Below are 14,351 nucleotides of genomic sequence, written 5' to 3' on the forward strand. Positions count from 1 at the left end.
ATTGGAGATGCTAATCCCAAGGGTAAATCTCAACTATTAGATTTTATATTTAGATAGTTGTAATCGTGTGTTTTTTTCATGTGACATTCTTTGTGAGTCCTGGACTTGAATACCCTTATTTAGTGAATAATAATAGAAGAGCATATTCTTCAAAATTTGTATGTATGGTATCCTGCATCGTCTTCAAACCCCAAAGGGTTGGCCTAGTGGCAAGCCGGGCTATGATAAACTCTTCAAAAAAGAGTAGGTCAAGTGTTCGAAACCCCACAAAGCTATGGATTTCTTGGGACCACTCTTCAGGGGTCTTATTGACCTTTGACTCAACCTGTTGCATGTAGGACTATTCTAGGGGGTGGTGTGTGTGACTGCAGGATTAGTCCCACCAAAAGGTTGGGGATACCCACGATCTCACGATCTAAAAAATGAAAAGAAAAAATATCATGCACCATGACACGCTCATAAAAAGATGGTTCAGGTTCAAGTTAATCATGAAGAGTAACTCATGGAAAAAAAAAGCATGATCCCAACTATTTAAACACAAAATCCAAACAATTGAGATTTATCATTGGGATAAGTATCCTGAGATTGTGTTATCGAGATACGCATAGATCTCCACTTTTTGGGTTTTGTATTTAAATGGTTCGGCTCATGTGTGTTTTCCATGAGGAGTACTGTTCATGAGTCACCCAAACCCACACTAAAAAGATATATTTCTGTCTCATACAGTGGGGCCTGCCACCATATTCATTGGCATGAGCCCTACGATCATTCTGTCAAACTGAATCCAATGGTGAGTGAAAAACGGCCCCATAATAATAGGGCTGTAAATGGATCAGAACCGGATGAGATCGGGATTGATTTGGTACCGATCCAATAAGCATTGGATCGGACCCTTATCATGTCACAATATCAAGATCCAAATCCGATCCATTAACAACAAAATCGAGTCCGAATTAGGACAAGCCTGATTTTATATATAAAAAAAACCTTTTTATAAATATCAACAAATATACAATATAATTTATATACTTTCAAACATATTATTAAATCAAGACATGATTGATTCAGATCCAATATCCAATATCCTTGAAACTACATTATTGGATCAGATCCTTACCAGAATCCAAAACATCGAGCCAGACCCAAAGTTGTCGATGGATCAGATTTCGAGTCTAATCCAATCTATTTGACAGTCCTACATAATAACATGAGAGGAGGTAGCATGCTATCATTCTTTACTAGACCAGATAAGGGATAAGGTTACAACCAACATCCATCCAATGAGAAGTCAGTATGTTAACATCTCAAGTCCTAACAACCACTAGTTGGCCTTCACCAAATCTTCAACTCCTTTTCCATTCCATTGCATGATGTTTGAAATAATAAAACAAAACAAAACGAAACAAAAGAAAAAAAAAAAAACATTTAGTATAGTTCACCAACATTTGTAGCTCTTGTTACGAAATTAAAAACTATGGCTGCTTCTCCCATGGCCAGTCAGCTTAAGAGCAATTTTGCTTCAACCATCACAAGTAGGGGTCTGTTGTCTCCTAAGGGTATCTCTGGTGCACCATTTAGGGTTGTTCCCTCCAGGAGAAAGCCTTGCTTCACCATCAAAGCTGTCCAGGCGGACAAGGTTAGTTCATTTTGACTCAAACGTTTTAAATTAAAGTTTACTCAACTTGGTGTTGATTATTAGATTCACGTTGAGTCCATGAAATATAGAAGAATTATAAAACTTCTGTTTAGTATTAACAGATCAATCGTTTCTTATAGCATTACATTAATAAATTAAAAAGATTTTAAGGATGTACGAGTGATATTTTATAGAGAAAGAAATTTAATATCATCATGAGGCCCGATTTTTCTCACTTCAACTAAGAGAGAGATGAAAGTGTACTAACTTTATCACACCAAAAAATATATCTAAATGTTCAAAATTAAAACTATATCATTCTCCATTTATCATTCATAATGGTAAAAAATTGTTAGAAACGATGTAATCGTCGTTGAAAACCCCCAAGTATGCGTAGAAGATGAGAAAAATAAGTTGAGTGACCATTTACATATAACTGTACTATCAAGATACCACCCAAAAGTCAGGGAGTGTTAGAAGGAAACCCCTTCCACATGGTCTATTAAGTAATTTTCCCTATTAAATATGACGTATACCCAACAAAGATGGGATCGGATGCCCTAATGGGTGATTTCACACTACGTGAAAACTGGAAAATTCGACATAAAATTGGCAGGCCAAGGCCCAAGAATTTTAGAAACTGAATTTTGACGATCTAGGACCGTCGAAATTCTTGAAGTTCCCAGATTTGACGGTTTAGAGCTGGCAAATTTCTCTCACCCTTTATTAATTTGACAGTTTCGGCTTGGCGAATTTTATGAAATTTGACGGCCCTAGGCCATCAAATTTGGGCTTTTTTCACATTGTGCCAATGAGATCCAGTGACATTCTCTGAAGAAATCCGTTGTTCCAAAGTTTTTGGTAAGGTTGCCAGATACTTTGAATGTGTATAAGGCATTCTCACTCAGCCCTCCAAAGAGTTTCTATGTCGATACCTAGTCGTGCACAGAAAACCCATGTGAATCAAAGAGAAATAAGGAATTATGCTTTGTTTGGATTGAGAGAAATGGAGAGAAGAAAAAAGAAAATAATTGAGTTTCTCTCCATTTCTCTTGTTTGGATTGTTAAGTGGGGAGAGAAGAGAAAATAATTGGAGAGAAAATGAGAGAAAAAAATGTTAGTTTTCTTTCTCTCCAAAAGTGGAGAGAAATGGAGAAAACTCCTTATAAAATATTTTACAATTCCAACTCTGCCCCTAGATCTCTTTTATGATATTTTAAAATTTCAAAGTTGTCATAAGTTCTCTCTTGTCATTTCAAACATGGTGGAGATAAATTGAGTTTTTCTTCTCTTCTCTTCGCTTATGTGTGTTTGGATTGAGAGAAATGGAAAGAAGAGAAGAGAAAATAAATGAATTTCTCTCCATTTCTCTTGATTGAATTGTTAAGTGAGGAGAAAAGAGCAAAGAATCGGAAAGAAAAGGGGAGAAACACTTTTATAATAGTTTATAATGCCAACTCTGCCCCTAAATCTCTGTTAAGATATTAAAATTTCAAAGTTGTCCCAAGTTCTCTATTGTCAATCCAAACATGATAGAGAGAAATTGAGTTTCTCTTCTTTTCTCTCCATTTCTCTCAATCCTTAATGAGTTTCTCTTCTCTCCACTTCTCTCAGTCCAAACAGAGTCTAGTGTTGCTACGGATAAAAAAAAAAAATTTAGAATATATTTCAAGGAATAATAAATTATGAATATGAACATTATATATGCGAAGGTGTTTAGATTAAGGTAGAACCAGAATGAAGGATACACAAAACATTGGCTATTTCCAACATATATCTTCCCACCACCTTGATAATTTGATTGTATATAGAGGTTAGAAAGATCATGTGACATGATTGGTTTCATGTGTCCTTGTACCGATCATTAGAAGATAAAATTTCTTTAAAGAGAGATTCTATTGCTACACCAACTTTTTCTAACGCCACCCCAATTCATAGGTAAATAATTGACAAATTAGCACACATTTGGGGTATCGTTAGTAAGAGTTGGTGTGCCAATAGAAGCTCTCTTGAAATTATAAAATACGTTGACATTTTAATTAAATGACACAAGACTTAAAGTTAGACTTTTTGCTAGAAATTTCTAAAATAGTTTCTTAAGTAACTATAAAGGCATTGTAACTTTGAAAGCATACAAATTTTTGTAAGGAAGCACACATCATGAGACTCTTAATGGTAATAGTGGTAGATTCTGTGATGAACTAATTATGATGATAATGGGTGTTCCCATTCTGTCACTTCTCATTATCATCATGATGGGCCTTTTTCCATGATGAAATAATACTTACAACTCACTCAACAACTAAAAATCACCTAATTCCATGATGAAGGTGTTTATGGACCTTAACAAAAATAAACAGCATTATTTTTTGCTTTTGCAGCCAACTTATCAAGTGATCCAGCCTATTAATGGGGACCCATTCATCGGAAGCCTCGAGACACCGGTAACATCAAGCCCATTGATTGCTTGGTACCTATCAAACCTACCCGCGTATCGAACAGCAGTCAGCCCACTTCTTAGGGGTGTCGAGGTGGGTCTAGCCCATGGTTTCCTCCTTGTCGGTCCCTTTGTTAAGACTGGACCTCTAAGGGATACACCTATTGCAGGGCAAGCTGGTTCCCTAGCCGCGGGAGGTCTTGTTGTCATACTGAGTATTTGTTTGACAATGTATGGAATTGCGTCGTTCAAGGAAGGCGAGGCATCAACTGCACCCGCACTAACCTTAACAGGGAGGAAGAAAGAACCTGATCAGTTGCAAACCGCAGATGGATGGGCTAAGTTCACAGGAGGGTTCTTTTTCGGAGGAATTTCTGGTGTCATTTGGGCATATTTCCTACTATATGTCATCAACCTTCCTTACTTTGTCAAATAGTTTGAAGTTGATTTGTGCTTATTCTCTAAGGACATCAAGGATTGTATATTAATGCACGACGATTGATTACTAAGTGAGAATTATGCATGTAAAAGCTCACTTTCCTTACTACATTGTGCATGCAGGTTCAATACATTTATTATTGATGGTGTTTGGGAATCTTACTTAATAATAAGGGCAATTTACTAAATTATGCACTCTAAATTGAAAAATTATCAAATAGGCACACTATTCATTTTAATTCCGAAATCAGAAATTTACTGTTTTTTGAGTTAAAATATTTTGGTTAAAGTGAGGAAATAATGTTCACTGTTTTATAAAAATAAAAAACAATCTTTTTGAATGTTTTATTTAAACTAAAACATTCAAAGTATTTGCTCTTTTATAAAATAGGAAAAATATTTAATTATTTACTATTCATTTCACAAATTTATTGTTTTCATAAAAAAATTTAATTCCAAAAAAAGGTAAATATTCCAAAAAACGGTAATTTACCTTTTGTGGAATTAAAATGAATAATGTGCCATTTCGATAGTTTTTAATTTTACTATACGGTTTTGGTAATTCTCTCCATTTACAAACACATCACCTGAAGTTGTGCTTCTAATTCACATCCTCATTTCTTATTTGAAATAATATGTTTCCAAGACCCGGACTTCATAAACAACTTGGCTTCAGAGATTTAATGGGACGAGGTCGAGCTTTTTGGCAACCTAAATGGACTAATGCCACATTATTTCATTTAGGTAAGGTGTGATTCTCAACCTAATTTAGGTAAGGTGTGATTCTCATCTAAACCGAATTTGATATAGTGACTTCGATTCTGATCTAAACAGAATTTAGGACAATTGGAAAACATTGTGTCGGCGAGATATGAAAATGAGATTGCTACAAGGAAAGGCAGAGAGGGTCACAGATCACTCTGCTTGTCTCAATTTTGACTTTCTAATAACCCTTAAATGGGATCCTATTTGTCTAAAATCTTAAGCAAGCAAACAATAGTTTCCTTAGTTCATTCTGACTAATTAACCTCCTCAACGTATGCCAAGACTTAATTACATATGAATGTGACTCATCCAAATCATTCCACTAATATATACAGGAAAAATCTAATTGCATGGTTGGATGCATGGCAAACATCATCCGCATGTGACATCCACAACTTCATAGCTCTCTACACACGATTAGTAGTACATATACACCGAATCATCACCCCCATCCAAATTCAGAAATTACATCTCACTCTCAGTGATTTTAGACCTACAGTTACCATTAGTTCCCCATGCCTCCTCTGCCTGGACTTTCCATTTGTATTTGCTTACGTATATCCTATTGCAATGTGTAATCTTTACATTGAGAATCTCTTCATTTAGATCCTAAATTGTAGAAGTCACTACTACTATATATGTAACAGAGACTTGTAGATTGATCAAGGAATTCAAAACTTTCTTAATAAGATTTTTTTATTCAGTTCAAAAGCTTTCAATGATAACTTCGACTCCAACTCAAATCCAAATTCTAATTCTACGTGATTAGGGCATAGAAAGTCGTTTCTAAGGCCCTAATTATAGATTGTAAGGCTTAATCATGCACTAGATCCCTTAAATAGACATAATTCATTAATAGTTCATTATTATTATTTTCGAATAAATTATGATTTCTTGGCTTAATTTTGGTTATTTATTTGTATAGCTCAAAGTCACGAGAGCCTAAAGGATGAATCAAGACGATCGAAGACGAACATTGCACTTCAAGACCCAAAACAAGAATACGGACCGAAATCTAGATCCATTGGGCCCACAAGAGCTACAACACGGAGAACCCCTTGGGCGGCGTGGTGGAGTCAATAGAGAATGCCTTGATATTCGTACAATGTAATGATGGCATAATCAATAGAAGGGTTTAGACTTTTTGTTAAACACAATAGTATTCCGAATCCTTGAAATCCAAATCTGGTCTCTACAAAATAAGAGACCAAACCAGAGTTATAAAAAATCTTCTCTAATCCTCTCCTATCCTCTTCTTTTACCTCCTTTCTCCTAGTTTTCAGTTTTTAAGTTTTAGTTTATTTTCTGTTCTGGCTTTATAAATACAAGGAGTTTTATGCCATTTCAGACCAATATCAATAAAAGAAGCATCATTATCTTTTCTCTCTATCCTTTCTTTCTTAATTTTTTTTTATTATATCTTCTTTTATTATACTTGTAATGACTTATGACTAGACCTCCATTAGAAAGATAAATGATGCCTGAGCAAGATTATTTCAGATAGTTAATTTTTTTTTGTTTACATTCGTGCTTCATTGTTTAATTGTGATATTATTTTGTGAAGCAGGGATCATCAGATCTATTATTTATTCTTCTAATTTTGATGGTTTAAGCTTAGATAAGTTTAAGTTAAACTATGTTTTATTAGGGATATTATATTTAATATTTTGATTTTATCTTATTAAATATAATCACAGAGGCCAGACTTAATATTTGGGTTTAAGATACTTAATCTTCCGATCCAACAACATTAGATTGTTGATTGGATTGAGATAACAAAAAGAAAAATAAACAGATGAGATGAGTTGTTCTTGGTGGATTCGGTCAATTTAATCCTTACATTGTGATTTTATTTCCTATTTATTATTGCTAATTTAAATTTAGTTTTAATTAGTTTTTATTAGTTACTTTGAATCGTGACCACTTTAAATTAGAAACTGTGGATCAACGATGTGTCTATGGATTGATCCTTTCTTGAAAAAGCTTATTATTTTGTTATTTATTTTTATTGATAATCTGTAATGAACAAATTGGCACCGCTACCAGGGATAACGGTTTGAACTAATTTTTGACAAAATCTGATTAAAGTTTTCAACGAATCCAAGATTTATTTTACAATTATTCTTCAAATATTTTATGTTGATTCTTAATTTGTTAGGAGAATTAACTAACAAATTTCGTAAAATTTTATCGCAGCGCCAAGGTCTCTTTGGGCGGTGCAGTGAAACCTTGAGATCTGGACTTGTGTTTTTTTGGAAATCTCATGCACTATTTCAAAATCGAATAAAATATTATATTTTTAATTTTCTGACTTTAGATTTGTCTGTTGTTTTTAGGAGGAGGATTTGACATGGAACAATGAGACTAAAACTTTATTTGGTCATCAAGATCTGATTCTTCAACAAAAATAACCCTACTTATCTTTTTTATTTTTTTTATTTTATTTCCTTTCTTTTTCATAGATTAGACTTGCAGTAGGGTTTCTTTTAATTATAAGTAAATTTTAAACTTTTAAACTCATCTGAGAAGGCTCGGAGTGTAATAGTTTTAGGGAAGGACAACAGTGGGACGTAATTATCTTGATCCCTTGGGTTCATACATCGAGATTAGTGTCGGTGGCTTGAGTTGACTCAAATAGTTCATCCCCCGTCCAAAATGGGAGGTAAGACTCCAATCCCCATGAAACTCTCGTCAATGGGTTTCTATATTGTTTTTTGATGAATTAATTACACATTTTGGATTTGCACATAGTAAAAGGGGCACCTTTACGAAGATGACACAATAAGATAAAAATCGGATTTTATCACCAATTTCTTACCCTATTAGGAAATTGAATTTACAATCAACCCGTAGTTAACTAAATTTGGATAGACTTAACTTTAGGTCTCATCGAGCTCAATAGGCAAAGCTAGTCTAAGTTGCACCAATTGCACTTTTTGCTTAAGGTCAGTGCCTAAGAAAATTACATCTATTTGAGATGAGAAGGTGATTTAAGAGTACCCTTGCTTAACATTGTGCACTACCTCTGATCTAGGGATTGAACTGGCCGACTTCGATTTCAGATAACTAGGTTGGAGGCTTAGATTATACATTTGAGATAATTTGGAGCTATCTAGTTTATAGGAACCCATAAAAGTATTTTCTGAATTCCTTCCTATTTTTTATATGACTCTCTATTATTTGGTAAGTAGGAGATCTCAACAAGAACTGTTTAAGCCATTTGATCTAGAGATCACAAGATCTCATTGACTTCCTATGGTGATGAGAAATTTCAATTCAATACCTATTCCTTAGATCCTTAAAATGGATTAGTAGTCTATCTCACATCAACTTGCCGTAGAAGAACAAAGAACTCTTAATGATTTGTTTACTCCTATCACAGTCACTCCACCTTCTTTTATTGCCTTGCCAACAACCAATGTGACACAATTCGAAGTTAGGGTAGCCATAATTAATATGCTCCGTAAATTTCATGGATTTTAGAGTGAATGACCCTATAACCATCTCAACAACTTCTTGACCCTGTGAGTATCAAATTAAGGTTGTTCCCTCTCTTCCTAGAGGATCATGCAGCTACATAGTTGAACACCTTGGCCTATAACTTTATCACCACATAGGATGAGTTATCAAAAAAATTCATGGTCAAATTATTTCTAATAGAAAAGATTGAGCAATTCAAGAATGATATTCAAAATTTTAAGGGACGACTCGATGAAGAATTCTCCTAAATATGAGAGAGATTTAATGACCTGCTTATCAAATGCTCTCATCATGGGATAGATAAAGCCCATTTGGTCAATTTCTTTTATTATGATCTCCCAATAGCCTAACGTATCCTATTGAAGCCTATGCATAAAGGTAAGTTTATAAATCAAACTTTCAATCAGGCTTATAATTTCATTGTTGATCTGGTTAAAAGTACTCGAAATTGGAGAACCAACTTAGGAGAATTTGATAGAGAAGATATGGTAGCCAACAAATCATGCATGTACGAGATCAAGACTGATCCAAATCTTAAGGTTGTCATGATAAGCTTGGTCAGTGGTATGTAGGGGTGCAACTTGATCTGGTTCAAACCTAAAACTAAACCAAACCAAGAGCTTTGGATTGGTTTGGTTCAATTTATAATGAACTTCAATTTGATTCTGGGTTTACAAAATAGAGAATCGACCAATTTGGTTTAGTTTTTGGTTCATGTCTTGTATAGAATCGAACCAAACGGAGAACCGAATCCTTATATTAATAAAATTATAAATAAATATTATCAATCTATTTAACAAACTATAGTCCTTTTTATGGATAAATTGATTGTTTTTTTAATGGATAGATTAATGACATTTGTTTGGATGGATGAGATTAATGACTTTCTTTAATTGATGGAAAAAATATTGACGTTTTCTTTTTGAATGGATACATTAATGATTTATTTATTTATTGATGGATATATTAATGACTTATTATATGAGATTTCATATTCATATCTATTTATTTTTATTAAAAATATGTTGATTCAATTAGGTATTTAAGATATTGGCAATCCATAGAACCGAACCGAACCAAACCAAACAGACCTTAGCTCGATTCAGGGTTGTTTGGTTCTATAGAAATTTAGTAAAGTTTCGATTCTCATTTAATGGAAGTGACCTAGGTCAATTTAGTTCCAATTTGGCCTCAAACTGAACCAAACCGAACCAATTTGGACCCCTAGTAGTATGTACGACTTAAGTAAAAAATTTGATGCTTTTAGTATCAAAATTAACCACCAAGAGGTTACCCTAGTAATGTGTGTCCCAACTGAGACACAATCAATATGTCTCCTAAGCGAAAGTTTTGACCCCTCCATCGAGAGATGTTTGAGTTTGCCAATAGTAAAGATTGAGCAAGCCAATGTTATTGGTTCATATAACACTTATAAGAAACTCACCCCTAATTCTTACAGTCAAATATACCACCTGTAGATATGAGAATGTTTATCCTTGAACCTCAATGCTACGTTGTTTGGAGTCGCCACCATTCTTTTTTGGAAATGGGTGTAAATGGGCACCCGAATAGATTCTTTTAAAAATAATTTTTTCATGGCATTGTAATGACTTTCAATCATGAAAAATGTATGGTCTACCTAAGATTTAGGTAAGGGGATAAGATTAGAGAATGGGGAAGGTGTTAAGCACCCCATTCTCTCCACCTAAAGTGGTTACCTTTAGATTTGGCCATTTAAAAAAAAAGATTAGCATAACAATTAAAATGCATGGGATGCATGGAATGGGTGGGTACACATGGTGTGTATGTACCTCTTTGAAAGAAGATTTGATGTTAGTGTTGACATAAGAAATATCCTATGGAAAGGATATTCTATGGAGTCAACACACTTTTGCATGAGTTGAGATGTTGGTTTAAGATTTTAGAGAAATTCCATGGATGGAGGACCCTTAGATCCATAACCTTAATTCATTCATGTTTAGCTAGAAACTTAGTGTTTTAACCCCATCAAGAGAGTTATACATTTCTTCATCATGGCCAAACATGTGTGAGGTGTGTACATAGTGTATATTATGATGCATGGTATGAGAATGAGTTAAAAAGGACTTCAACCTCCATCCTTTCGACCAAACCACCTCAAGCATTCCATGCCTAAGGTTGATGTTCAATCTACTTGAAATGAAGGAGGATTTTCCATCACATCCTAAAGGTTTCTAAAAAGAAAAAAAAAGGGATAGAAAAAGAAGATGCAAGTTAAAAAAATAAAAATAAATAAACAACTATTATCCCACCTTGTCCCCTTGGAAGTCTTGAATGAACTTGAGCTTAAGAGATGAACTTGAAAGTTGAAGGATGTAGTTAAGGGTTGAAGGAGTTGAAGGTTAAAAGATGAGAGATGAGTAGAGATTTTGGTAGAGTTTTAGATTGAGAGAAGGGGATTTGAGTGTATGAATTGTTATTAGAAAATGAGGGTATTTATAGAGTTTTTGGAGAACTTTTGGGGATAGAGTGGTCCAATCTTAAAAAAAAAAGAAAATGGACATGAGGTTTAGGTTATTTCTTTTTGGATTTTTCATTTGTTGAGGGTAAAGATGATATTTGTGAAGAAATCCTAAAAGTATTTTTTGATCTTTGATTTTTTGGTAAATAGAGGTGAGAGAACAAAAAGTACTTTTGGGAGGGTAAATAAGAGAGTGACATGTGTAAAGGTGGAGTGGTAGGTAAAAAGTAGACCTTGTTTCATTTGTAAATAACTTATAAAGCAAGGGTGGAAGTATATTTTTGAAATGGATTTGGGAGGATGAGTAGGAGAATGACATGTGTAAAGGTGAAATGGTAGGTGAAAAGTAGACATTGGTTCATTTGTAAATAACTCATAAAGTAAGGGTGGAAGTATAATTTTAAAATGGACTAATGGGAGAACTCCATATATGTACTTGAAGATTCTCACCATTTGAGGGTATGATTGAAAATTCTCTCATCTTTATAGATTATTACTAAAAATCAAAGTATCTTTTTTATTTGACTAATCTTTTTGGAAAGGGCATTCTTGTATTTTCATAGGGAAGAGTTGACTCTCTAATTAGATAATGCATTGGGTATTGAGGCCTTATGAGAGATCAACATGTGTCATCTTTTGGGAGGTATGAGAGAATGGACTTAGAATGGGCTTGGTATTGGGCTTATAATGGACTTGGGTTTGGGTTTAGGATATGGACTTGGGTTTGGGCTTAGAATATAGACTTTGTTTTGGACTTGGGTTAGGTTAGAAAATGGATATAGGTTCAGATCGGATCATAGAGGTAGTATGGCATTAGATGGGGTTAGGGACAAGGTTGAGCATGCAAAATTATGTGATATGATGCATGTATGCATGCATGCATGAATAATGATGCCAAGTGGCAATGTGGGCCCATTGAGAGGCTTAAGTCTAACTCGAACTCAATTCTAGGACATTTGGATTTTTCCAACGGGTTTGTGCAAATTGGGGTGTCTACAACTACCCCTCTTTGTAGGAGTTGCTTATAGAGAACTACAAACAATAAATTAGACCCTTAATTTGCATGAATCCGAAATAATTTATTTCATGATGATTAAAAATATCGGATGGATTGAAGAATTTTTTTGTAGAATATAGCTACCCAAGCACGGGGTCTGACAGGGTTAACCTTTTTGAAACCCTTGATTTTGTGGCATGGAACTCGTTTGAAATCTTGTATTGATTTTTTTTGTCTTTTGAAAGTGATCGACGTTTTAAACCATGCGATACAATTTTGAGATATTTTTCTTTTCCCTTATTAATTCCAAATTTCAAAATTACATCTTCCCTTTTCATGGAAGTTACGAGATTATCTTGAGAGAGTTTAACGTAGCGTGATCGTCCTTGAGAGAGACTTGCATGATGGTATGATATTTGAGTATTTGGTGTGTCGTCATGCCTCGGATATGGAGATAATCATCATTGACCAAGCTACTCAGATCAAAGCCTTAGAAGATGACTTGATGCCTACTACGCTTTCCAAGGAATGCTTGAGTGGCTCTTTGCCCATTATTCCTTCTTGTACCCTGCTTTTAATGAGAATGATGTAGCACTATTTGAAATGAATGAAATAGGTTTTTTACGTAGTGGCCTCAGATATATCTACTGCTTTCGAAAACTCTTGATTTTAAGAAAAGTCTTAGATTCTTCGTCATAGGCCAAAAATAGTAATTTTGATGATGCTTTTTTTTTGTTTTAGGTTTTAAAAGATTGCCTTTGTCGAATAATCTGTGACAGACTGTGTTTGAAAACTCTGGAAGTTAACGATCATGGTGTCTTTGCAAATGCCGAGGATACAAGTGTCAGCTAATCCTTAGCCTCTTTAGAGTCATCCCCAAGGCTGAGAATTTTGACTGAGTTATATTAGTTGTATCTGTTGGAACATTGAGGACTTCGAGATTTTTATCGTTCACAATTTATACTCTTGCGGGCCAGTAGTTGTTGTTGTTATTTTTTTTTACATTTTTGCCCCTAGTGCCAGTTACGATTTTCACCAGACCCGATTTCCACATTGTTGAGCATCGACACCCTTTTTGGGTTTTTATCGTGCCGGTGGTTTTGATCTTGCCATAGATTGATCTTTTTACTCACAGTGCCCTTGCGGGGTTTTACCATGCCCTTTCAGTCTATGCTTTCTTTATAGATTTTCACTTTGAAATACCTCCTTGATTTCTCTGTGCCCCTCGTGGCTTGGTGACTCAAGTTGAGCTACGAGATCGAACAATCTACTCTTCTAGTGACGCTCTTTCTTGAGTAACAAATCTGGACTGCCCTCTCGAGTTCCTCCGACAATTTTCATGGTGCGGAGACTCAAGTTGAGCTTTGAGATTAATGACTCTACACTTTGAGTCGTTCTTTTTTTTCGAATATTCAATCTAGTTTCCCCTCTCAGGTCTTCCAACGACTTTGACGGCTTGAAATCCGATTTGAGTGGCAAGATCGACTACACTTGACAATATTTCTCATGACATGCTTCCACCGTAGCTGAGTTGTCTTGAACCATTCCTTGATCTAAAAGGACTTTAAATAGGACGAAACGTAGGCTTAGGTTAGGATTATGGAAGGATAAGAAAGGCTGAATCTAGATTTATTTAGGTACAGGATGGACACGGGGTTGGTCTGTTTTTGTTTTGAAAATATAATTTATGTCTCCTCCCATCGTCACACAAACTTGTTTAGGTAGGAAATTTGGGTCGAACTTAAGATCAGACATTCGAGGTTTTTGACTTTTTTGATTTTTTTATACTTTTAGTAGTTCACAGTTTATCCTCATGCGAGCGAGGAATATACTTTAGTATTTTTGTTTTGACTTTTGGTGAATTTTTTTTTTTGTTATTATTATTATTTTTTTTTGTGGTGACTTGCCCCGGTCCTAGGTTAATAAATGAATGTGATGGCTCAAAAAGGGCTAACTAAGGGTAGATAATTATTCAGGTAGTAGAAAGATGGTCTTTCTTCATTTCAAGGAACGACTTTAGGCATAATATTTTTTTACGGTATCAGCGTTGATCAGTTGTGGAAAGATTTCCCCATCCATCTCTGTAAGGATTAGCACC

General features: G+C 34.7%; 1 protein-coding gene across 1 annotated transcript; it reads left to right on the forward strand.

Moving 5' to 3' along the window:
• The first annotated feature begins 1,393 nt into the window (after positions 1-1,393).
• Positions 1,394-4,662, forward strand: LOC147382486 (photosystem I reaction center subunit XI, chloroplastic-like). Its single transcript, XM_086428810.1, has 2 exons — positions 1,394-1,636; positions 4,018-4,662. Exons 1-2 carry the CDS (start codon positions 1,475-1,477, stop codon positions 4,507-4,509), a joined length of 654 nt encoding a protein of 217 aa, XP_086284936.1. The 5' UTR covers positions 1,394-1,474; the 3' UTR covers positions 4,510-4,662.
• Positions 4,663-14,351: the final 9,689 nt, after the last annotated feature.

This window comes from Akebia trifoliata, chromosome 16 (genome assembly GCF_017979445.1).
Source record: "Akebia trifoliata isolate Shusen 1 chromosome 16, ASM1797944v1, whole genome shotgun sequence".
Lineage (NCBI taxonomy): Eukaryota > Viridiplantae > Streptophyta > Magnoliopsida > Ranunculales > Lardizabalaceae > Akebia > Akebia trifoliata.